This window comes from Camelus bactrianus, chromosome 32, assembly GCF_048773025.1.
Source record: "Camelus bactrianus isolate YW-2024 breed Bactrian camel chromosome 32, ASM4877302v1, whole genome shotgun sequence".
NCBI classification, from domain to species: domain Eukaryota; kingdom Metazoa; phylum Chordata; class Mammalia; order Artiodactyla; family Camelidae; genus Camelus; species Camelus bactrianus.
The window spans coordinates 5,759,649-5,785,724 of record NC_133570.1 but is presented as its reverse complement, the minus strand read 5'-3'; the positions used below and the strand labels follow the sequence as shown (position 1 = coordinate 5,785,724).

Below are 26,076 nucleotides of genomic sequence, written 5' to 3'. Positions count from 1 at the left end.
AAGTCCCCAGAGCAACATGCCAGCCACGGAACTGTATCAATGATTTCAAACAAGCAGTCTCTCCTAACTACAGAGTTCGTCAGCTGTGCAGCTGGTCCTGTGGACAGACAGAAGGAGGGAGGGAACTGAGCCCCGAGGGCACACTGAGTCCCCTGCTCAGAGGCCCTGGCAGGGCAGCTATGCCCCTGGAAGACACATTCTGACACAGGAGGAACGTGAGTCTTTCTGCCCTTTACTGACATTTATGAGAATGCCTGATTAAAACACTGCCCTTAGGGCTGGGAACCTGGGCCAGGCAGACACATAAGGTGGCCTTTAGTTTAACTTCAGTAATCACACCAGGCATCTTCCCTGTTGGAATGCTGATTACTGATATTCTAAAACCAAACACATCACAAACATCCCCCGGCAAATAAATGACAGGGCTGTTACTAACAATTCTGTTATTAACAATTCTCTATTTATTAAAAAGGGTCTTAACAGCTTTACAACCACAGCTCAGTCACGGCCCTGGAGATGGTGAGGCCAGGCTGGCAGCCCCGTCCCCACATCAAGGCCGAGCTCACACGTGTTTGGCTGAGCCCCGTGTGGGCTGTGGGCACTCCCGACAGCGGGGTGGACGGCAGAGGTACCGGGTGGGCGGCACGGCTCTCGAGATGCAGGCGTGGCAGGCCCACCTGATTGGCAGGGCAGTAAATTGTCCTTTACTGCTATTTTCTTTAGAAACAGTTCTGATACAGTAGAGTTCCAGTCCAGGAGTAGAAATGTCTGGTAATTGAGGACAAGGTTGGTGGCCTCGCCCGGGGTCTGCTGGGACAGACCCGTTTGAGCTCTGCCTGTGTTCCATCACCTGGGCAGTCGAGGCCGGGGCCAGGAGTGCCACAACTCAGCACACAGGCTTTTTTTTTTTTTTGCCAACAGGCAGGTGGGCCCTGGGAATTCACACAATGGCACATGTGGACAGAACCCAGAGGGGCAGGAAGAGCCTGGGGCACGGCCAGAGCATCGGCCGGTGGGGGGCTTTCTCCAGACAAGCTGAGACGCTGCTGGTGTCCCTCAGGCCCACCCCCGCCCCACCTGTGCCCCGAGGTCCCGCTAGAGGCAGGCGGGCTTTTCTCCCTCCTTCAACAGCAAACACAGACAAGCCCCTCCCGGGCGCTGGGCAGCAGCTGGTGTCGGTGCCCCGCAGCCTGGCCGGCCCCTCCCTGGCACCAGGTGAAGCTAAGGCACAGCACAGGCACCTGCAGTGCGACCCGTGCACTGCTTGCAAGAAAGGAAATTGCATTCACTTCATCTGCATCTCAATCTGCTCAGAACAATATGTGCATTTTTTATAAAGTTTCCCTGAATGATCTTATGTGTCAAAAAAGTTTTCTTTCCCAATATAAAACAGGAAAATTACACACACAGTAAAAATATGGGGGGTAGTTTTTCTTCATAGAAAGCCTCGGGGGCTGGCTCGAGGTGCAGGAGGAAGAGGAGCTGGACAGAGTCCAGCTCACACCCGTCTCCTCACCTGGCCACAACTCGCCTGGCCTCTGGGCATGGCAGTGGGCCAAGTGCAAACTCTGCAGGTAGCTGTGAAGCCTCAGGGTTTAGGGGGAGTGGTGTGGGGTGGTGACGACTCCCCACACAGATTTAGTCAGCACCTTCCAGGCTGGCCCACCCGACCGACCCCCACCAGGGGCTGCAGTGGGTGGTGGGCTGGGACACACAGAACCGTTTTGAAAATAAAGCAGAAATGATGAACCATGCTTATTAAATAAAGCTGCGACGGGAGGACCACGACCCAAAGTGGGAATGGGGGGAGGCTTTGTTCCCCAAAACGCGTAAGTTCATCAACACTAAAGACTGAGAGAAGTTATACCGAGAACACAGGCCGGCGTGGCCACGGGGGTGCCAGGAAGAGGCCCAGCACACAACCGCCCAGGTGTCCAAAACCAGGGTTCTACGTCTACTTACCACGGACCTACAGCTCTAAAACCAACAGGTGCGCGGGTCCGGGCACTGGAGCCCCCAGTCAAGCAGCCGGTGCTCACAGCTTCCGCGTGCGTGGAGCCCCGGCCGGCAGGCGCAGGCGTCTCCCAGGAAGACGGAGGGACGCTCACTGGAGGATGAAGCCCGGCTGGTGCGGAGACAGTCGGGGCGGGGGTCTCTGGGGCAGAGCCGGCGGGTATGGTGACACGAACGGCGAGGAGAAGCCTTGCTGGGGAGGGAGGCCCACTCGGGGGGGGAGGGGAGGGCACTGTGACACTGGGTATGGGAGGGCCTGTCCCGAGCCCAAGGCGGCAGTAAACGGCGTGGCCAGGCGTCCTGCAGGCACCGGGGGTGGCGGGGGCGGGATGCGCCGAGGCACAACGGAGGGGGGCCCGCTGGCCTCCGGGGTGGCGTAGGGTGGGGCGGCGGGCACCGGCTCAGGCGCCCTGGGCGGCAGAGCAGCCGGAGCCTGTGGAAGTCTCTGCCCCTTCAGCACCATCTCCTGGAGCTTCTCGATTTTAACTCTTCGCATGTGGGCCAGCTTCCGCTTGCTCTGATAGACGTCAATGAAGGAGTCCAGAGAAAGCTCTCCGTCCAGAAACTTCTCTGCCATGTTCTGAAAGCAGCAGGAGACACCCGGTCACAAGCAAGTCAGCGGCAGGGAAGGAAGCTCCCTTCACCACCAGGGCACCAGGACAGGCACGGCCAGCTTCCTCCCAACACCCATCCCCACCGCCATCCACCGCGGACCCCGGCTGACCTCAGCGGGGGCCCCCACCCAGGCAGTGAGCGGGAAGAGGGGGGCTGGACCTGTCTGCCCTGCCCTCCAGAGCCACAGACTGGACCGGTGGCAGGGGGGCCGCACGGCAGCCCCAAGCTGCTGGGTCGCCCGTCGGAGAGGGAATCATTCAGCAGCTGGGTTCCCGACATCTCCTTCCCTCCACTGGCCGCGTCCCGACAGACTCGCCCCACGAGGGGTCAGCAGGACAGAAACTTGCCCGTTAGGGCCCCACCTGCTGCCCAACAGTTAATCAGAGCACACGGCCTAACTTGCTACAACTGTACAACTTTTGACCGACTCATTTCCTTATCGCTTACTCAGGTGCTCAGCTGGGCGTGCCCACGGGTCCTGCCCCACCAGCTGACTCAGACAGATGGTAACTCAGGGACTGGCACCCCATGTGGCATGCACCCCTCACTTGAGGACCAGCCCACCCTGCTGCTCCCCCAGGACCTTGGCCTGGCATCTTCCCAGCCCACTCCCGTGCAGCCTGCACGCCTGGGAGGCACCACTTCCTGGCCGTGGAGAACTAGAGGACCAAAGCACGGACTGACTGCCCAAAGTGGCCCGGGCCGGGGAACTGTGCCCTGCAGCACTCCGCCCGGCAGGCTGGCTTTACCTCCGTGTCTTCCTCGATCTTGGCCCCTTCTGCCTGGAGAAGCGCTAACAGGGTCTCCAAGGAAGCGCTGCTGGATTGTTTATCTAGAAGGAGACAGGATGGGGTGAGGGGGCATCCGCACACCTCAGAAATCACCATGACCCCCAGCCCCTCACAACAGCATGCTCCCTAGTCTCCTTCCCGCTTCCCTTTCAAAGAAAGAGCGCACTTTAGCTGGAAAGGCGACAGAAGAGTCACACCTACTGAGCTGACTTTTCAGGAAGCTGAAAGGAAAGGCTTCAACATCCAGGAGAGAAGGGAGTGCACGTGACCGAGGGGGGGTGGGGGCGTTACAGCAGCCAGGGTCATGTCTGCCCTATGGCACAGGCCACGACTGAACAATGACGTAACGTGCAATCACCCCATTATGTATTTCCTTTGGCTCTCTGATAACTTACATAAATACATCAAGCATACATATCTTAAGTGTATGACCTGAGTTTGTACACATATATAAACCCAACCACCACACCCAGATGGGGACTCGGAATGTCTGCGAAGACTCCGAGGCCCACTCCCAGAGGCGCTGACTCCCACCACCCGAGACTTCTGCCGGGTTCTGAACTTCACAGAAGCGGAATCGCACTGTGTGCGCTCCGCGCTGGCCTCTTTCACTCAACACCACGCCTCTGAGACCATCCGTGCTGCTGCACAAGCTGGCCGTGTGGCAGGCCATTGTGTGAGCATCACAGCTTGCCCGACACTCTGTAGATGGACGTCTAGACTGTTTCCAAATTTAGCTATTGCAAATAAAGCTTAACGAACATTCTTGTGTGTGTCTTTTGACAGACGTGGACGTCCATTTCTGTTGGGGATACGCCAAGGAGCCACCAGGAGCCACACTACTGAACCACAGGGTCTGCGTGTTTTTCGCGGTAGCAGGTTCTGCCACACAGCTTCTCCGGTTCTCAGTCCACCAGCGATGGAAGAGCCCCGCCCCCACCAGCACAGGTGTTGCCAGTCTTTATTCTGGTTGGGCACGTTATATAGTAAATTTTTACTGCAGTTATAGAGATGCAGGGATTACAGTACCAGACACCACTGTAAATCTCACTGAAGGGGATGATTTTTAACGTCCATCTCAGAGTTTCCCTGAAGCTATCCCAGAGCACTCAGGCCTCAACAATAAACAATTCCTGCATCACTTCATAACGGCTGCAAATTAATGTGTGACATTGAAATGTTCCAGTGACAAATATTTCTCAGCATTAACTGTGAGAGCCTAACCTTCAGAGGATAAGACATGAGCTGTATACCAGAACTCAGAAAGCTGCCTTTTCTCTATGCTGTTTGGAAAAGGGGGAGTTTTGCTTAAAAAGTAGTCAAGTCTCTTTTTCCAAACTGGTGACACAATCCTCTGCATGAACTATTTTTTTTCACAGTAATCATTGTCTTAACCTGAAACTGTTCCATAATATTTCTTCCTAGTAGGTCAACAGCTTGAAAATGTGCCCTTCTCTCAACTCTTTATTCTTGAAAGATCACCCCAAAAAGGTTACCTAATTTGGTCTTCTTTATCTGATAGGCTTCAAAGAGCACCTGGAGTTCCTGGTATTTTTGGGTCAAACGTGCTTTCAGAGAGTCCAGCTGGGGCTGGTACAGAAGGTTTCCCTCTGCCAGGCTCCGGTTGCTGGCCAGCGTCATTTCTTTGTTAAGCTGAACGTTCTGCGTCTGCAAGGACCATACAGGGTGATGAGGAGCAGTTCTGGTCCTCAAGCCCCACCCCCGGGGCCACCGAGCCGGCTTGCACTTGGCTGAGGCAGCCGCCCCCACCCCGACTCCAGCCCCGACGTCTAGTTTGGACACTGCTCCCCGTTCTTAAAGAGCGGGGCCGCTTCCTCCCCAACTGGCCCACAGGCCAGGCTCTGTCCGGGGACCCGAGGCTCTGGCCTCAGCAGCCGCGCTGTGACGGATTCCTCACCGCGGCCACTGCGCTCACAGGAGTGAACAGCTGCGAAGATTCAGGCTACATCTTTTCAAAACAAGTTGCTGCTATTCCAGAGACGTTAAAGAATCACTTTGCATTAGAAGAGGGCCAGTTGGTAGGGGGTCAATTCAAACTTAGTCATCAGCTTAAATACCAAAGCCTGAGACCCTGGGATGGGATCTGCTCAGTGACCCTGTTCTCTGTCCCCACGCTCACCGCCAGCTCTGGGAGGAAGCCGGGATCCCCCCAGCTCCTGGCCACGTTCAGCGCGGCGACCCAAGCTGGGGGAGGGGGAGTGACTTCCCCTTCAGGGGTTCTGTTCTGTGCTTCCGGGAGGTGACAGGTCATGTGGGAGGTGGAGAAGCCCACTGGGACCCCAGGGGTGAGAGGGGAGAAACAGCGAGGATCTCCTTATGAATCGTGACCAAAAGCAGATTTGAGTAAAAGAGCAAAAACACCAACGTGGCGTCATCTGGTTCCCTCCCCCCGACCCCCACAAGCCCGCGATGGGCGCCGCGGCCATGCGCTTGCTGGGTCTGAGGCCGCTGGGTCTGAGGCCGCGGCAGCCTGGCCCCGTTTCTCTCAGAAGCTCTCCACACCCGTCACCTCATGTCCGCCCACCCCCCCCCCCGAGTGTTTTCTGCCCCCACCCCACCCAGGCTATTTTCGCTCCTGCTACTTCCTTCCTCTTGCTGGTCGGACTGCAGGCTCCTGGCCCCACTGCCTCCTCTCTGCACCCCTCCCCCTCCAGCCATACCTTTCTGTGCGCGTGCACAGCTCCCAGCGCGCGCACGTGTGAGAGAACAAAGAAAGAGCCCTTGGCTGCAAGCCTCCAGCAGAAGGCCCTGACCACCCTCCTCAGCAGATGCATAATCTGTATCTCCTACATGATGACAGGGCAGGGCCCTCAAGATTAGGCTTGGTTTAAAGAGGAATTTAAATTAAAATAGAAAATTAAGCCTCTAGCCCAGCACTAATAAAATCAGAGCAGTAGAAACACTCTCCTCTCTTGCTGCTGTTAGCCAGCAAGGACAATGGCGGCTGGAAAGGCCTAGTTTAAACAAGGTTCCTGGTCCTACAGGGTTTTGGAATGGTCCTGGGGGCTCCCCTGGCCCCCGGGTCCCCGACCCGCAGCAGCTCTGAGGGCCCCTGTATCCTGTGGTCCTGCAGAAGAGTCTCTCCTTGTTAAGCCATTAAAAAAACAAGCAAATAAAAATAAACTACTGTACAACCACCCTGGAAAACAGCTCGGCAATTTCTTTTTAATACTAAACATGCAACTATCACATCACCCAAAAATTGTACACTCGGGCATTTATTCCAGAGAAAGGAAAACTTACGTTCACACAAAAACCTGCCTGTGGATGTTGAGAACAGCTTTATCTGTAACAGCCAGAAACTTGAAGCAACCCAGGTGTCCTTCAGCAGGTCAACAGCTAAGCGAGGTGAGCTACACCCACAGCATGGGGCACAGTGCAGACCAAGAACAAGCTGCTGAGACATGTGGCAACTTGGATGAAGGTCCAGGGAAGCAGGCTGAGCGAGAAAAACCAACTCAAAGGGTCACAGACTCTGTGAATTCCCCGTATACAACATTCCTGAAACGACACACTGCAGAAGCGGAGACAGATTTGTGGTTGAGGGGAGGGAAGTGGCAGTAAAGGGCCACATGCAGGTCCCTGTGGCGACGGTTCCCTGTTCTGGCTGTATCGGTGTCAGGCCCCTGGCTCGGGAGTACAAGGTGTCGTTACTGGGAGAATCTGGGCGAAAGGTACACAGGCTCCCTCTGTTATTTCTTACAACTGCATGTGAATCTACAATTATCTTAAAATTTAAAGCTTAATTTTAAACAAACTGCTGATGAGATCTTTTGCTCCCACTAGTCTCATCTGATGGAGGCGGGGGGCAGGTGTTCAAGGCCACGGTGAGGCCCCACTGCCCCGAGCACTCTATCATTCTGACTCAATCAATTCTGTGTTCAATAAACACTTACCGAGCAACGATTATTTGCCAGGCCCTGAATCAAGCCCAGAGAATTGAAAGGAACAGGCGTGTTCCTATCAAACTGAGAATCAGTGAAAATGTTATGAACCAGTCATGCCCTGATCTCTGAGCCCTGGGGCGACCTGGTCCTCACGCACCCCACCTGGCAGTTCTGAGAACACAACAAGCTCTCCCCCACAGCCCAGGCTCCTCCTCACGGTCAGGGCCCAGCTTATCGCCTTGTCTGCAGAGGCCTCCCTGACCGTCCTAAGCCAGCAGCCACCTTCTGTCACAGCACCCACTTCTTTCCCGCCACAAAGGGCACCCAGTGAGCACTGGGGTTGTGTCCCGCTCACGGCCTCCCCACTGCAGCATTAACAACAGGCGCCATCCTGTGGTCCGGGGCGCGCCAAGCACCTGAGCACATACCAGTCACTCAGCAAGGATGTGATGAATGAATCAGAGACCCACCCTATTCCCCAAAAAGCCAGTCACTTGAGGCCAGGTCTGGCAAACAAGCTGGGTAACAAAATGCGGAGTTTTTTGAAAAGACAAAAAAAAAAAAAAAAACCGAGGAGCCGTGCTTGTCAAGCAACAAATGCCCCAAATCCTTTAATGAAGCCCCTTGGGACTGCATCTGTGGAGGGTCTCTCTCACCCCGGATCTAAGGACAATCTGAATGTGGGATGTTCCCGTCTCAAGCACAGGCAGCACTGTAAGCACAGGTCTCCCGAGGTGACCGCCGGAAAGGCCCTGGCGTCCAGTGAAGCGGGGCAACGTCTAGTGTTACCTACAGCTGGGGTTCTCCGTGCCAGGTCTACCTGCACCCACCTGAACGGGAGGGGGTGCCAACAAATTCCCAAGGCTCAGATCAAGCCTGAATCAGCCCAGTTCTCCAGGAGGGGACCCACACCTGGAGACTGTCTTCAAAGCCCCACAGGTGATCTCAATGTACAGCTAAGCATCACTGCTTCACAGTTTTCACCATTAAAGTACACCTACAGATGCATCTCATTTGCATAGGGTCTAAGTCAGGTCAAACTCCCTCTCTAGGGTGTTATGCACAGGATGCACAAAAGCAAGAGACCAAATACCGACGAAGACAACCATTATGCTGGCTGTAATCTTCTTATCCTCTGAGCATTCGGATGTTTTTACATAAATAAATATCAGGAAATTCTAAGTGGCCACCCAGAGCACTCTCCAGGTGGACAGGGCTGGGGGGAACAGTGGTGGTGGGGATGATGGCCAGGGCCTGTGTGCTGAGGCGGGGAGAAGCCTCGTAGGCCTCTGATAAAACTCTCCCAACACAACCTCTGGCCCCAGACACACCTTTGACGCTGAGTTGAGTGGAGAAAGACCTTCCTCCCTGATGCTGCCTCCCACCGTCCCAGTCGAGGAAACCAGGGAGGAAAGAACCAGCCTGACTCTGTCATTCGCAAAGCAAAGGCAGGCTGGCAGGGCCAGGTTGCTGGGGTACGGGGCACACGACACAGCACAGCTCACGTGGCCAGACGCTCCACCTGCTGTCCGACCGGCCCAGCCTCGAGTCTGCGACCAGGTCTGTCCTGCCGACCCGAGGCCGCCCGGTGAGGCCCACCCTACTCCAGGGGGCCCGGACAGAGCCGCAGGACCTGAAATTGAAAATGGGGTCCCAACCTCTTGATGGTTTCTCAAGATCCTTTTTCTTAACCATAGAGAAATCTTTTCAGGAAATAATCTGTGGTAAGGAAATATTTTCATAAACGTACTCAGTTGTACTTAGTTTCCTTTCCTGCTCACACTCAAAAGAAAAATGAGACACGTGGCAGCAGCAGTGACAGCAGGGCCACCTGCATAGGGATCTCTGCCCCTCTGCCTGCCGTGAGCAGAGCGGTCTGAAAGGACAAACACCCAAAGTTCGACTTCTCAATGGTGTGACCTTTTTCACTTTCCTCTCTCTACTTGTGTGTAGCGTTCGATTCATTATAATAAGCATGTGTAAATTTGCTTTATGTTTTAATTTTTAAAAAATCTATTAGGTATTAGAACCAGAGGGGCAGAGGCTCTAGGGAAATTAGCTGCCTTTCTTTTAAAAAAGGTATTTATATATACTTGTCCAGGCAGAGTGGAGACCCCTTTATCTCCTGGGAGGCTTCTACGACATTCTTGCATGTTCTACCGCCAATGCACAGGTCGCTATTTATTTACTTGGGCCAAGGGAGTGTCGTAGAAAATAAAGCTGGGAAGAGGGAAAGCAGACATCACCTCCCCTCTGGATGACACATGCAGCGGGTACCAGTGAGAGGCACTCGGGGAGGGGGCGGGAGACTGCACCCCGCTGGCCAGCGCCGGGTCAAGGTTTGGGCCTGTAAGGGATGTTTTCCAAACCAGGTGCTTCTACAGTGTGAAGGTCTGATTCAAGCTGGCCGGCCTGCTTTTTCAACTATAATTCTGGTTGTGCCTTCCCGAACATTTCCTAAACACTAAGTGGGCAGGTCTGCCCATTTCCAAGCTACATCTTTTTATGAAAAAATACTCAAAGTGGTCCCCTACTCCCCCCTTTACACAACAATATAATCCTTATCATAACAAAGCAAATGACATTACTGAATTATGCTGGCAAATTCCAACAAACAAACGGAAACTCTTAATCGTTACTGGAAGTCCTTTAAATGCTCAAAATCTAGTAAGGACTCAAAATCTGGGCTGGGGACTCAGATAAAAATACCCTCTCACCTCCCACCACGCTTGGAAGGCCGAGTATTTACACAAAGCCAACAATCCCATTTCACTTAACAAGTAAACATTTTGTCCGGTAGATAAAACACACTTTCCCAGCGACTCTGCTCACACTGATCCCTGGCCTGGAATGCCCTCCTTCCTCAAATCTCTGTCCTGGCAATGGCCCCAACAGCCCCGCACAAAGCTACACTCTCTCCCCGACTACCGGGCACTCCCTGAGGCATAGCTCACACCCACTTGATTCACACCGCCTCCTTGTTAAGCACGCCTTTATTAATGAAATGCCTCCCCCAAGCTGGGTGCCCCCGTCTTGCCAGAGGCCCGACTGATATAGCTGAATTGGCTTTCCCCATGAAATACAATGACGTTTGAGCTTTTCTGTGACCTCACAGAGCACACCTCTGGTTTTACCCTGTATTGTAGTTCACAGTGCTTGTTTGTTCCTTTGTTTATACACTCGTCCAGGAAAGGACTTTCTGAGGCACCATTATGTGCTGACTCTGGGCAGGGCAGGTGATGGGGACAGGAGTGAAAGAGGCAGGCAAGGACCCTACCCTTACAGAGCACCTGCTGACTGCAGACAAATTAAAGAGAGTCACACCAACAGTTACCACTGTGTCACAATGGAGTTTTAACTCTCCTGGGAGAGACAGGTGCTTGTAGTGGGCTGCGTGAAGGTTCCCAAAAAGATGTGCCCACATTCTAATCCCTGGAACCTGGGAATGTGGCCCTATTTGGGAAAAGGCTCTTTGCAGATGTAATTAAGTTAAAGATCTGGAGACGAGATCACCCTGAATTATGTGGGTAACCCTAAATCCGATGGCAAGTGTCTTTTAAAAGAGACACACAGAGAGGAAGACACAGAGAGAAGGCTATGGAGACTGAGCCAGAGACTGGTGATGCGGCCACAAGCCGAGGCCAGCAACCTCCAGAATCCGGAAGAGGCAAAGGATGGATTCTCCCCTAGAGCCTCCAGAGGGAGTATGGACACCCCTGATTTGGGACATCTAATCTCCAGAATTGTGAGAATAACTTTCTCTTGTTTTCTGCCACCAAGCTGGTGTAATCTGTTACGGTATCAACAGGAAACCAACGGAGGGCTGGAATCTTCCCTCTCTCCTCGAGACCCACTCTCCATCCTGCTCTGTGCCCCCGGGTACAAATGGCCGACCCTCATCCACCGCTTCAACAGGCCACAGGCCTTCTGGTTCTAGTTGGATTCAGTGATGGGGACTTAGGGTGGGAGGAGAATGAAATGAGGAGGGGGTTCCCTGGGTCCCCTCCCTGTGGGTTTGCTGTAGGTGACCAGATCCCCACTGCCATCCCCAGCAGCCCTCTCCCCCCTTCTCTTGTTCGTGCCACACCCTGCTCCACCCCTCAGGCCTGTGAGAAGTGCACACCTGTGGCCAGTCCTGCACCAGCCCGGGGGTCTACACCCACCTTCCCCAAGCTGAGTGCCCCTCGCCCCGCGTCCTGCCAGAGGCCTGACTGATACAACAGGAATGGCTTTCCCATGCAATACGATGATGTCTGAGCTCACTCTCACCCTTCTGATGCGAACATCAGGCCCCTTAAGAGGAGAACTGTGCCTTCTTCACTCCTGATGCCCAGGGCCTGGCACCACACCCAGGAAAACCACCACCGGCCTGTCGCTAAATACTTGCTCAACCTGACCTGGAGGACTCTCAGTGGCAGGGGCCTCGGGCCGCTGTCAATCGTTAAAATCTTGCTAAGCTGTTCGAAGACTAGCTTCTCTGAACGTTTGCAATAAGTGTCTAAACGGTAACATCACAGACTAATGCTTGTTATTACAAACAACCAGGTATTGATTGGGAAACTGTTTTCATCCCTACTTCACAGGAGTGATAAAAGCTGGGAGCAAAATGGAAGGGAAAAAATTAAGATTCTGACAGTGCTCTAAAGCAAAACTATCCATTACTGCAGAGAAACATCAGACATGCAAAATGGAGGTGGAGACACTTTAGATGTGGGTCAGCAGCACACACCGCCCTTCTCTTCAGCGGAGATTCAGCCCTCTTGGAAAGCACATCCGAATGTGAGAGTACAGGTATGGTCGAGACAGCCTGGAAGCCCCTATACTTTATACATCTGTTGCTTAAAAACCACTCACAAACTCTAGTACCTAGACTATAGCTCGTAACAGCCACAACATGCTCCAACACGGCGGTTTGTTCGTTCATTCATTCATTTATTCATTCCTTCAAGAACTACTGATCAAGCACCAGCGTGTGCCAGGCTCTGCAGAGAGTACTCAGAACACATCTGTCCTCGGGGACGTGAGTCTCCGTGTCGAGACCATCCCTGGAGACAGGCCCTGGGAGCTGACCATCGCCCAGCTTCCGGGGTCACCATTCACTCTGGACTGCAGCCTCATTTGCCCTTCAAATGAAAGGCTCAAGAGAGAAAAAGAAGAAAAAAAATCAAAATAGATGTGAATTTAAAGATCTGATTAGACAAGTTGCCAGCAGTGACGTGTAAGCCCCGCTCTCATCAGCACCTTACTCATTCTACCACATCTGCGAGCACTGAGCGCTCGCTGCAGGTTCGGCTTGGGGCCGCCTTCCCTTCCTGCAGTGTCTCCACGTCACCCTCGCAGCTAGGGGGAAGCAAACGTGTCCCCATTTTACTCAGGAGAAATGAAACACAACCCAGGGAGGTCTAGCAGGCCACCAAAGTCACAAGGGCCAGGAAGTAACTCCAGAGCTGTGACGTGAAGGGTGTGTTTTCTATGTGTTTATGCCATGAATTATGCCACAGAATCTACTGTACAGAATCCAGTCGACTAGCAGTTCCCTATTTTCAAGTTCCAATAATCACCTGCATTTCGTTTCTGTCTTTTATCTATCTTTTTATTAACAGTATTTCAAACACAATTCAAAAGCTTACATGAATATAATGAATCCCTGTGTGCCCTTCTCCCGGGTTCAACAATTAGTGACATTTGCCAATCTTGTTTCATCTACAGTCCCCACTTTCTAATGGGTAAGAACTTTATAACTACAATGCCATAACTACACTTACTAAAAATTCCTTAATTTCATCTAATGTATGTATTGGCTTGAATACCTCTATGAGCATTTGCCTCATCTGTTTGAGTATCTGAAATAATTCACACAGGAAAAGCAGAATGAATGTTTGATTCTGCCCCAGCACCACCCCCCAACTTTTAAAACTAACTTTTAGAAGACTGAGTTAATGATCAAGCAACCTCCAAAAACAACCAATAAACTTTTGAGGGGTATCATTACTATGTAACAGATTTTTATTTTTTAATGTGTTTCAATCAGCTGTGGTCATTAATCTTTCTAATCCTCAAACTGTCCACGGCCAGTAGGAGACACTTTGAGTTGGCTCTTAGGCTGATACGCCCGCCCCAGGGGTCTGCCGGCGTCCCTGCTCTCTGGTAAAACAAGATGTCCCAGACCCATCTCCACATCTGCTGCCCCCAGCCTAGACCTGCTTTCTCAAAGAAATACTGGTTACTTTTGGTGGGGAATTTATTTTGATTTTGATATTTTCCTCTCCAGATAAAATTAGAAAGTTATATATAATACAAAGGTAAAGAATGAAAGAAATCTTAGCCCTGTACTGTCTACGAGAAAAGTTCAGGTTGCATTAAGACTTTAAATACAGCAGGCTTACGGATTAGGTGATTAAAAGGTTGGCACGGATTCAGCCAGGTGAACTTCATCTCCTTTAAGGTTTTTTTTGTGCTACACTTGATCTAGAGCTCACCAATAAATTTCAGGGTAGATTATACCAAAGTCACATGCAATTGGAGTTTGGGCTTTAATACTAAAGGTTAGGTCATCAGAAAACTCAAATTCATCTTCTATTCAGTGAAAAGAACTTCCCAGTGATGAACTGCTTTCCCCAGAGCTCTCCAATGGAAGGCAGGCTTTCAGATGGAGCCTGTAATCCAAGCCTACAATATCCCAGGGGTGAGCTGCAAACACAACCCAACGTGGCTTGATTCAACCCAAAAGTTTCTTGAGTTATTAATGAAAAAACTTAACAGTTGCTGAGTTGGACTCTGTTTAACATGGTAACAAAATTAAGGATCTGAAAATACAAAAAATACAGTGAAAGAACATTATGAAACTGTTCTAAAATACAACAATCTCGTGGGCTGTGTGAAACCATCTCCAAGGCTACAGCCTACTTGGGAAAGGAAATCTGCCAGCTGCTTATCAAATGTTCCACCAAAACAACCACTCAACAAACAGAACATATTAGATTAATAAAGGCTGCTATTTCTGATCACTGATGCCAAAATCCTTCTTTTTGACATGAAACTTGCTGCTCTCAGAAAGCAGAGGGCTACGGGATGAGACTCAACCAATCCCTTTCACATGGAGCTGGCTTGCACCTTAAAAATTAGTATATTATTCACTTTAAGTGCAACTGACCACAGAAATGCAAAAAGCTAGGCTTGAAAATAAATGGACAAGTCCCAAGGAAGAATCAAGTGACCTCGGTGACACACAATTTGGTAAGTTTTCTAACTCTGCAGGCACAACACACCAAGGTGTTCTGTTGGTTTTTGTTTTTGTTTTTCCTAGAAGACTTACTACCTAATATTCAGAGGAGGGAAAAACCAAGACCTCCCTACTTCTTGGAATTGTGTGGATACTGGTGTCAATAAATGTTACTTTTCTAGTATCACTGGCCTCATAATTCCTGGGGACTTGGTGAAGTAAGAAAGGGGTGAGAAGCAGAAGGCAGGATGGGACCCAAACTGATCACGTTATCTGCCTCTGTCCCAGTCTCCTAAAAGGGGCCTGTCACACTTGGCCCCACCCCGTCCTACAGAATCAGAATCCCACAGCAGGTGAGCCAGGAAAACAGAAGCCCTCACACTTCACATTATCAAAACCAGTTAGCTACTGGTAAGTAGTAAATCACTAAGCACATAAAATTTTAAGAATACACATCTACCCATTTTTTCATTTAAGGCAAAGATCTTCTTCTTAAAGAAAGGATTCGCTAGCTCAAGTTCCAAAAGTTCTCACCCAGATCACATCCTCCCATGTGGGGAACTTAAAGACACTGGACAAGCAAGAAGAGAGCAGAAACCTTCTAGAATCTTCAGTTTTTCCCCAATCTAGTCCACACCTAACTCACGAGCAAGTTTTTTTTCTAAGGAATCACACTATTTAATTAACTCTTTCAAAGCACTCAGCTTACAGCTGTCACTCTCTTTTTACGTGTGGTTCATCAGTTGCCATAGCAAAAAAAAATCTGAGAGCAAACACATGTGACTCTCAGTAATTACACAACTGCGGTGTGGGAGCAGAAGTGCTGGGGTGTCCAGTCATGGCGGGGGCGTCCGTCGTTACATCTGATGAAGGGCAAGGAGAGCGCCAATTACTGACACTTTAGTTAAGTGGAGTGAGGTCAATTAATAGCTTCTACTGTAATTTAAAAACCCACACCCCTCTTTCCCTCCCCAAAAGAAAAGCAGCCTACAGAAGACAGAATTTCCAAACTCTGCTTTTCTTAGCAGTAGTTTCTTGCCAGGACAACCAACCAAAGCATTCTCTTGTTTGGCAGGAGTTTTGGGGTTTCCCCCTCTTCTCTATCATAACCACGACCTACAAGAAAAGCATGGATGAGGATTTTCTGGGCTCGTCTTTACACAGGTGCAAATAAGACAATGTCCATCCAGGTAGATCCTGGATGTGTATTACATCTTTTGGGGAAAAAAAAAAAAAGACTACATCTTTTGACAATTTTGCTTTTCCATTTAAAATACATCGTGACATGAACTTTCCAACACCTGACCCAAGAATTCAGTTTAACAGATAAAATTAACTCTCACATGACTGAAATTATTCATCTTCTATTCAGTATGAGAAAATGCTATTCTAATAATGAGATTTTCTTTTTTTAAGTCTGTGGGTAGAGAAAGGGATTAGTCAAAGGAGAATCAGTTACTCTAAGTTATTCTACTTAAATTTCACAACAAAAAAACCGCAATTATATCTGATGCAGGGAATAAGATTTGGGAATAACTAAAAGAACTGCCTATACTTAAGACTTAACTCATTTTCAAAAAATTATTAAATTTTGATTTTTTAAGATTTATGTTCAAAGATGTTAACTGCAATATAATTTATGAAAGCAAAAAAAAAAAGCACCTAAATATCCAATAATAAGGGACTAGTCACATAATTATGGCATACCTACATGATGAAGTATCACGCAGCCATTAAAAATCATGTCAGGTAAGAATCTTCCAAAAAAAGAGAAAATGCCCAGAGTATAACTTTAGATAAAAAACAATACAAGACAAAAACTATATGTAGAATGATCCCAATCGGGGAAAACACAGAAAGAAAACATATAAAATGTTTATTAACAGTGTTTATGAGTGGTGGTATTACATTGTGATTATATTTTTCTTCCTTATAGTTTTCTGTATTTTTAAATTTTTTGATAACAAACAAATAAGAATGTCATTTTTAAAGGTCTGATCAATTGGGATCAGAAATTTAAAATACTATACACACTTCCTTGCCTTCTTAAACAGAGTACATGAAATAGGACAGCCTCTGATGAGACAGAATTAACACTATCAAGTAACTGTGTGCCCTGTGTGATGAATCAATACCCCTGGGCTATGGAAGCAGATGGATACATTTATCCCTTAAATAAGCATTTGCCAAAGCACCCCCCAGGGACCCCAGCTCCCTCCGCATGAGTTCTGCCTTTGAGTTAAGTGTGGGAAATACTGCAACGCACACGAGCAGTTAAGAACCAAACCAAACAAAGCAAAACAAAAAAACCCTCTTAAAGACCAATTTCCCAAATTTTTTTATCGTGGAAGGTTTTAATGTAATCATCATTAACAGCCACGGAATCAGGGATACACTAACCTAAATCCAACGATCCCAACCACTTCATTAACAACTGTCACAGCTTCATTTACTGGGCATTTATTACTGTCACGCACTGTGTTCCACAGTTTACAAACGCTATCTTATTTAATCCTCATAACAACTCATAAGGACAGTACTTCAATACTCCCATTTTAGAGATGAGGAAACTGACATTTAGGAAGGTTAATTTGTGTCTGAAGTCTCCTAGCAACCCAAATCCTGTCTTAACCACTGTGCCTAGGAGCTGATCTTACATTTTTTGTGCAGCTTCATTTATTTCTTGAAGGTGTAATTGGCCCTACTAGTTCTTCCCTACTCCCTTAAAAGTCCTGCCACTGATGGATAAGCACAGGATCAAGTGTGCTGCTACCTGAGCCGTGTGCAAAGCGAGGCTCGGCAGGCTGCGCAAGGAGGCTGGCGTGAGCCCTCCAAGTTAGAGATCTGGGCTGCCTGAAAATCTTTCCTGTCAATCCTCTTTCGGCCTTCTGAATGATCTCCCTGCTTTCTGGTCTTAGCCCCTCAAATCTACCCTCTGCTCACTGCGTGACTCATTCCTGTGAATCGCCAAGTGTGACCGCACCACGTCCTGACTTAAAATCTCCCAGTGGCTCCCTCTGATGTGGGGTGAAGCCCGAGCTCCCTCAGGAAGCTCTGGGGCCGTCTGGTCTCTGCCTGCCTCTGGTCTGGTCCTTGCCCTGGTCCCTCCAGCAAGACCAGTAACACTCCTATGCACACGCTCTCTGCTTCTTTCCTGGGTGCCTGTTCCAGCGGCTCAGCCCCATGCCTGGAAGCCCTTCTCCCTCAGCACCTGGTTAACTCACCCTCTGAATCACAGCTCATGAGTCATCTCCTCTAGGAAACATTCCCGCTGATCTCCCCCAGCCACCAAAAGGCTCACTGGGTCTCCCTCCCAGTAGGGCGTGTCCTCATCCCTGCTTTCACACTGTTTTGTGAAATCGGCTTCTGCACACCCGTGCAGCCCTGAAAGATGAAGACTCTGTGGCTTAGCAGGTTCACATCCCCAAGGTGCTCCATGAAGGTTGAGTAAATGAATAAACTTCTTGACCTCGGCTGTGTTCATATTAATGAAAGCCACTGTCTGATGGCAAACATTAATTAGCACTTACTCTGTCCCTCTGCCAACCCAGGCCCTGGGCTATGGGTTTGAATATAACGTCAAGGTGCCATTAACTAACCTTAAAGATAATAAAAAAAAAATTTGCTTTGAAAGAAACATTAACCATGATACTGCTTGTACTATAACAACCATTCGAACACCTGCTTTTCACATACACTCTTTGGTACAATAATGAACAACGCTGTCCACAATTTCATGAGAAATGCTTTTTTGAAAAGCTTTCCCGACACACTGCAGTGTTACCTAGCGACTACCGCTCTGCTTGTATTCTTCCCTGTGAAGAAACTCGGCAAAGAACTTTCCTGTCTTTGTACCACTGGGTGAGACGGTTTTCCAGAATACTGACAGCAGCTGAAAACCTACACAGGTAAGGAAGGAAGCAAACCAGCTGGAACTCCAGCCTCGGCGATCGCATACGTGAGCCGTGGTGACATGCAGGTCCTTACAGACAACCATGCACCGCGTACCTGGCATGATCCCCAGAGCAACGTTACGCCACAAACACTGTGATAAAAGCCAAACCTACAACGAAGCTGGCTGAGCTTAAGAGCACCTCATCTCTGCACACAGTGGGCATGGTGCAGCAAGTTCAGCCTGCTTCTCGGTTCCTCCTTTGACTAGTCTGTACGGTACCAGCACTGTGACAGGATGTCAGCCTGTCCGTGCATAAAGTCATCAGACCCGTTTCTCCCTGTCCTTCGATGGCATCTCTTTCCTTTTTCCAACCCACCAATACTCCTAGAGGCCTTTCAAACTTTTATATTCCCCTTGATTTCAACAAGTGCTTCGAAGAAGTTAGTCCTCAAATTTGCATCTCTAAGCAGACTATTCCCCTGAACTCCAGAATGGCACTCCCACTGCCTGTGGAGGATGCCATGTAGCTGTCCTAGTGTCCCCCACACCCAGGCCACCACGGCCTCAAGGACTGCCTCCCCCCTTCTCACTGGCCCACTCTCCTACTCGCTTCCACTTGAAGCCCAGCAATCTCTACCCACGCACTTCACTAATGGGCTCCATCCTGTGCACCAGGCATGTGCTAGGTGCCAAGGACATGGGATAAACATGATAAAATGGAGCTCCCAGGCCAGTCAGGGACACAGAGAGGTAACTCACAAAATGTGTGTCAAGCACCACAGAAGAGGTATACAGGAGGCTAAGGGACCATGGGTCCGTGACTGAGAAGGCGACAGCATTTGGAGGGCAAAGGTGATGCGGTCCCTCGGTGGGCAGGGTTAGGGCGACAGCGCCGCAAGGGCAGCAGGTGTGAAGGGGGCCAAGCCAGCTGGTCTGCATCCCCTCTCCCAGAACTCTAGCTCAAATCCTGATTTCTCCTTTTGTGCACGTCTGTCTCCACCTCCGACCTGGTCTTCCTAAACCTCCCCATGCCAATGCAGCCCACACCTGCTGCCAAAATAATCTTCCTAAAGTGCACCTCCCATCCCACTGCTGCTCTGCTCCAAAAAGCCATGGAGACTCAGTGCTACTAAGTTAACCACCACTGAGCTCCCACCCTGGCGCTTCGCCCTGTCAGCCTTACTTCTCGTCACCCGCCTTCTCACCAGCAAATCTGATCTGGCGAAAGACACTAACTCAAAGTCATAAAAGCTGTCCCGTGCTTTCCTGCTCAGTGCCTGTGCTCAGGCTGTCACTCCTTCCTGAGCCCCTACTTTGTCAAAATCCTCCTTACAGAAATAAATACCGAATTTGAGACAGTGGCTCCCTGGTGGGTGGGGAGCTGCTGGCAAGCACACAAATGTTCCTTATATTATTCTACATCCTCTTACAGGTATTACTGTATCTGACCATTTATTTTCTTAAATCTACCCCCCTAATCAAAGTCCATCTCTTGCAGTAGGAACCTAATTTGAAAGACTCTACCTAACCTTCAATGTCACCTACAATTCACATGTGACCTTTATCTTATTCTCTTTAAAAAGCAAAATGGTAAAATATACACAACATAAAATTTACCATTCTAACCATTTTTAAGTGCACACTTCCAGCAGCATTAAGCACTTTCACACTGTGGTGCCACCATCACCACCATGACTTTTTTCATCTTCCCAAACTGAAGCTCCCTACCTACCCTGTCTTGTAGTCTGGATGTTTGCGGACCTGGCTTCTTCCCCACGCTCTAACAGAGGGATTGTGCCCTAGTCACATTTCCACCTTTAACAATGCCTCGCACACAGTGAGTGCTCCAGAGCCACGGAACTGAAATAGAATATTCTTGAAATGGCAGCAAAGATGTGCCTTTTAGTTTTAGCAATAATAGCTAACAATAACAATTTACTGAGTTTACTCTGTGCCACGTACCATGTTAAGCATCTTAAATGCTTACCTCATTTAATCCACCCAACCACCCTATGAAGCAGGTTACTGTTATTATCCCCTTTGTTTTCAGTGAGGAAACTGCAACTGGAAAGACTGAGTACTTGCCAAAGGTCACACTGCTGGTATCAAAAGCCAGTTCTGTACTATACCACCCCCAGTGCACTTTAAATCAATACAAAAGTGGAGAGCAATTACATAAAATAAGGAATCATATTTCACCTAAGTCAGTCTAACAATTCTGAAAATCTCTTTAAAGAAAGGGAGCCCAGCCTCTACCGAAAGCTTCCTCTGTGCCAAGTACCATCTTCATCTGCTATTCCATTCAGCCTCCAAGAACCCTAAAAGGCAGGTCTGGTTACTACCCTCACGTTACAGTGGAAGCACAGAGAGTTTAAATAATGAAATAAAGTCGCACAACTCTCAGCTGTGCTGCTTCCACAAAATCTTGATGCCTTCTTTAAAAAGAAAGATAAAATCAGATAAAATTGCATTTCAGAAAATATTCCAGGACACATTAATTTTTTACTCAAGACACAATAGGTCCATGGAAGAGAAGACTTAAACATGAAAACTAAAGCCTTTGTATACACAACAATGATTGTAGAACATGAACAGAAACAAACTCCAGCAGTAGACACTCAAAAGAGTTTTAAATCTTAGCTCCTAAAAACCAGTCCCACCAGCGTTCAGAGCTTGTTTGAGGAAGCAGTCCCTGGACTTGAAGCAAGGTTGGTACGTTTCAATGAGCCATTATGATTCATGCAGTGGCTTCGCAGCCCCACACAAATCACACCAGAACACGCCTTAAGGAAACAGCTTCTTCCAGACCAGACTCTTTACTTTCCACAAAGCAACCTGATTTTCAGACCCTCAAGAGTTTTTGTATGTGGGCATTTTCACTTGCCACGGGAACAAAGATCCTGAATGTGAACCCTTAGTGAATCACTAGTTAACACCAACCAACCAGCATGTCCTCAGAAAGCACACTGGGAGAAATGACCCAAGAGGTCGGGTTTAGCTGCCTAATCCCCTAAGCGACAGTTCCTTTTAAGGGAGTGCCCTGCAAATCCAATGGGGTTAATATGAACAGAGGGAGAAGGGCGCATTCCACTGCCATGTAAAAATAACTTTAAATAAAAATAAAAACGTGTGCATAGGAAACATCAGCCCAGAGCAAAAGGCAAGATCACGAAGGGTATACCACATTTAGGGAACTGCATACAGGCAGGAGGAATGGGAAAAGAAACACACAGGCAGGGAAAATGAGAATGCCTACAGCTCCGACGTGAGTTGAATATCTTGAGCTGGACTGAAGCTCAGATGCCACAATTAAAACAACCTAAGTGAAGCATAATGCACAGCTGTATTTAAACCTAACAGTGAATTCAGCCTTCAAAACCTAGCCACACTTTCCAGTCGCCACAAAATAGCCCTTCAGGCTTGAAGAAGCCTTACTCTACAATTTAAAACACTTCATTCTGCCAATTAAAAAAAAAAGTCTTTGGTTCAGAGTCAGAGATTCTATGCTGTGAAAGTCCTGTTCCATTTACTGTCTCATCTGAGTCCTACTGAGATACCTTATCATTTTGACCACAGAAAGGTAAAACTGTTTCTTAAGCTAATGGCATATTAAAATTTATTTCAAATTCTTAAACTAAGACCCTATTAACTGGTCAGGATGATCAATATTTTTTTTTAAGCAGGGTTTTTTTTAAAGCTTTTTTTATTGTTTGTGGGGGGAGGAGGTAATTAGGTTTGTTTATTTATTTATTTTTAGAGCAGGTACTGGGGATTGAACCCAGGACCTTCTGCATGCTAGGCATGCGCTCTACCAGTTGAGCTGTACCCTCCCCAGGATGATCAATATTCATGATTGTCAGTGATCTTTCAAAAAAGAGAACTATAAATGATTACTAGTTGCAATTACTCTTCACTGACCACTAACTATATGCTGGGTTAAGGACTTAACATGCACTCTCTCACACACTCCCTCATCAACTCTATGACATAAATATTTTCATATATCCTTCCCCAGCACAGGTTCACACAGGTAAAATGACTTGCCTACAGTCACCCAGCCTGGAATATATGATTCCAGAGCCCCAGCGTTCTTTAACACCATATCCTAAATGTGCCATTTGGTCAAGAGTGGACAGTTCACGGAGTATTTTCTTCCACTGTGTCTCACGGCCTCCCCAAAATACACGAACAGCTGAGTGAAACTACCATGACCAAAATTTCGGTTGTTCACGTTATACCCGTCCCTTCAGAAAAGCACCACACGTGATCGGGCAACAGGATTTGCTAAGGGTGACTGACCGTGGTGAGGAGAGCTGCCCGGCTAAGGTATTCTGGCCTCCACGTTCAGTTCCCTTGTTTTAAAAGCACTACACCCTGAAGAACAAACTTTTCCTGAGTAATTTAACTTAACCATAAGGTCTAATCAAGAAGACACAGTCCACAGTACTTATGGAGGGTGCTCTGGTATGAAGGTCACCTTTACTCAGAAAAAAAAAAAATCCTGCCAGATTAATTTGCCTCTCCCTTTAAAAAATAATCTCCAGATTCTCAGGTAGAGGAAACAAGGGAAGCTGTCCCTAACAGCCAGAGTCAGCAGAATGACTTGACTCTTTCCACAATCTTCCCTCCACTAAAAGGCAATTTCTATTAATGTTCTACTAACACAACTACAGTACTCTGTTCGCATTGAAACTGGATAGTCACATACAGTAAAATAACTCGGAGGTGGTGTTACACATTAGAGAAATATACCTATCATTTTATTATTAAACTAGAAAGATGCCCGCTGGCAATCAACAAAAGGTCTCCCGGCAACTGAAAAGCAGAGAGACTAAGCAAAGATTTCCTTTCTTTGGAGACATGAAACTCTCATTCAGTCAAGAAAGATGGATTTTGTCACTTATTATTCTCTAAAATGGAAAGCGCCACATGGAGACCATAAATGGGGTAAATTGCATCTCAGAGCAACGTTTTATGTGCCAAGCTGCAAAGCCTGTGAATACAAGGGGTGGATTAATGGAAAGACTGATACCATCTTACTACAGTGGCCTCTCTGTAGCTCAGGACAATGGTCTGTTGAGGGTTTTCCAGTGATTCTGAATGTGCAACCTCCATACAAGCCCCCTTTTAAGGGGGCTGCCTTGGTGTGGAACAATCCCTCTTCTGAAAAAAAGCCAAGAGCCCCCCCCCCCCCCCCAGGCTTCTGGGTGAGAAGCTCAGCCCTGTAGGCGTGAGAAGGCGCAGACTTCAGAGACAAAGGAGTAGGAGTGCTAGATGGGCTGGGGAGAGCTGGATCAGCCTGGGTCCACCTCCCTGGAGAAGACCCAGACTCACAGGACTGACTTTCAGGTTGGGAGAAAGAAGAGAAGGAAGCATACGCTGCAAACGCCAAGAGTGAAGTCAGTTACCCCTGAGAACAAACCATGCCACAAGGGATGGATGACATATACAGAAACAGCTGTGGACACATGCCTTCCCCTCACTATCAAGGAGGTGGGGGTCGACTGTCAGCCCCCAACCACTAGTTTATCTTTTCTGAAAAAACAGCTAAGGGAATTCTGCTTGGCCTCAGCAGGTGAGGACACCGTGGGGCAAAGCCACCGTACTAGAATTACCACATTTCCTTCTTCCCTGGAGGGGAGAAACTCTTAGGAGAAAGGGGATCCTGCTGCCTTAGGCCCACTCATAAGACAGCGGAGAAGAGCCCCCGAGATGACGCTGTTAAGGCCACTTTCAAATGGAGTCAGAGCCTGGAGGACCCCTCTGACACTCAGGATTCCTCAGATACACGGATCCCTCAAATCTTAACTTAGGTAGTCCCTGGCCTCGTGTCTCCCAACCTCGGCGACCCCTGCCCAACCCTAAAGCCCACCTCAGAACTACCTCCCAGACTCAGTCACTCTGCTCCCTCAAACCCATCTTGGAACTCCCAATCCTCCCCTAAGATTCATATCCAGCTAGTCCACTCAGCCTCTCAAAACCTATTCTCAGACCCCAATAACTGCCTCAGCCCCCCTGTACCTCTTAACCTTCCCTTCAAGCCCCCCCCACCCCTGCCCAGAAATAGCCCTCGGCCCCCTCAGTTCGGTCTCAGGCACCCGAAGTCCTCAACTACTGACCCCTGTAACTTCTCCAACCCAGTCTCCACCCCTCAATTCCCTCCTCGCCCCACCAGACTCAGCCACAGCCCTCTACGTCCCCCAATGCCCACTCCAGGCTCTCCAATTCCCTCTCCACTCGCCGCCTCGGTCCTCGGCCTCAGGACCTCATCAACCCCCGCAAGCCCCGTCCCAGGACGCTTTTCCCAGCTTCGCCCCAGCCTCAGTCCCCTCATCCCTGACCCCGTCTCAAGCCCATTTCTCGTCCCAAACCCCTTAAACCAACTTGAGGCACCGCGACCGCCTCCGCCCCCGGGCCCCTGCCGCCCGCCGTGGGCCCCCAGCCCCGCGCGCCCCTCTCAAGGCCCCGCCGCCCCCGCCGCCCCCGCCTCGGGCCTCCGCTCGGCTCACCTCCTCCATCTTCTGCACCATCTCCGTCAGCTGCCCCTCGTCCTCCAGCAGCTCGTTGAGCTGCACCAGCGACAGCCCGGCGAACCGGGCTTCGCTCCCGGCGCCCGCCATCCTAGCGTCTCGGCCGCAGCCGCCGCCGCCGCCGCTCTGGCCGCCAGGCTCCGCCGACCGGAAGCACCGCCCTCAAGGCCCGCCCCCCGCGGGGGGGCACGTGACGCCAGCCCTGGGTCGTGACGTCATCACCGTGCGGGCGGGCGGACGTGACGTAGTCGGCTGGGCACATGCCGGGACGCGTGTTGTGGGTGGAGGGATGTCTCTGGAAGGATGGGGGCTTCTAAGGGAAGGGAAAGGGACTTGGGGATGGGCTTGTGACGCAGCGAGCGGCGGTGATGATGTCACTGCGGCACAGAAGAGTGCGTCATGATGCCATAAAAGCCTTTTTCTTCAAGAAAAAGAAATCCCGAGATCCAGAGAAAGCAGGCAGTGGGAAGGAAGTTCCTGCAGCCTAAGCCCAGCCTGACGAAGGTGACTTCACGGGGAAGCAAGTTTAGATGCCTTTGGTTCCTTGGAATTGTGGAGCTGCCAAGTCATTCATTTGACATTTATTTGTTGAGACCTACTATGCAGACTAGGAATTGGGTATACAGTTCTGAATAAAATAAAAAGGACGCCGACTTACATGGAGCTAACGGGCTAATAGGGGAAGCAAATAAACAATTAAAAATTGTTACAAACTGGGAGCGTGCAAAGAAGGATGTGAATGCTGAAGTAAGAGAATAACAGGGAAGACCTTTAGAGAGAGTAGTAAAGTGGCCCTCTCAGAGAAGATGACATTTAAGGAGATCTGAAGAATTAAAAGGGTGGGGAGGATATAGTGGTGGAGCGCATGCTTAGCGTGCACAGGGTCCTGGGTTCAATCCCCAGTATCTCCATTAAAAAATAAAAATAAATGAACCTAATTACCGCCCCCCAAAAAAGAATGAGAATGGCGGAACCAGCCAGCATTCCTGTAGAAAACCCAAGGCAGCAAGATCAGCATTTGCGAAGTCCCTGAGTCGTGTGGTCATTTGGTTCATTCAGGGAATGGCAGAAAAACCAGTATGGGTGGAGCATCATGAGCAAG

The 26,076-nt window shown here is 49.3% G+C and overlaps 1 protein-coding gene and 1 long non-coding RNA gene across 2 annotated transcripts; one reads left to right on the top strand and one right to left on the bottom strand.

Annotated features, from left to right (window-relative positions):
• Positions 1-438: 438 nt before the first annotated feature.
• VPS37B (VPS37B subunit of ESCRT-I) lies at positions 439-25,140 on the bottom strand. The gene is made up of 4 exons (XM_074356327.1): positions 24,954-25,140; positions 4,916-5,087; positions 3,378-3,460; positions 439-2,593 (listed from the first exon to the last, which is right to left on the bottom strand). The coding sequence occupies exons 1-4, from the start codon at positions 25,062-25,064 to the stop codon at positions 2,105-2,107; spliced, it is 855 nt and encodes a 284-aa protein (XP_074212428.1). The 5' UTR covers positions 25,065-25,140; the 3' UTR covers positions 439-2,104.
• On the top strand, positions 2,589-4,824 carry LOC123612722 (uncharacterized). The gene is made up of 2 exons (XR_006720014.2): positions 2,589-3,480; positions 4,206-4,824. It is a non-coding gene; the product is annotated as an uncharacterized LOC123612722 (long non-coding RNA).
• Positions 25,141-26,076: the final 936 nt, after the last annotated feature.

What these genes read in the sequence shown, in the direction of transcription:
- VPS37B (XM_074356327.1), bottom strand. Translation starts at nt 25,064, where the DNA reads ATGGCGGGCGCCGGGAGCGAAGCCCGGTTCGCCGGGCTGTCGCTGGTG. An exon ending in GATAAAGAAGACCAAATTAG is followed by an intron (nt 3,461 to 4,915) that starts GTAACCTTTTTG and finishes GTCTCCTTCTAG; the next exon opens with ATAAACAATCCAGCAGCGCT. An exon ending in AGATCGAGGAAGACACGGAG is followed by an intron (nt 2,594 to 3,377) that starts GTAAAGCCAGCC and finishes TGCTGCTTTCAG; the next exon opens with AACATGGCAGAGAAGTTTCT.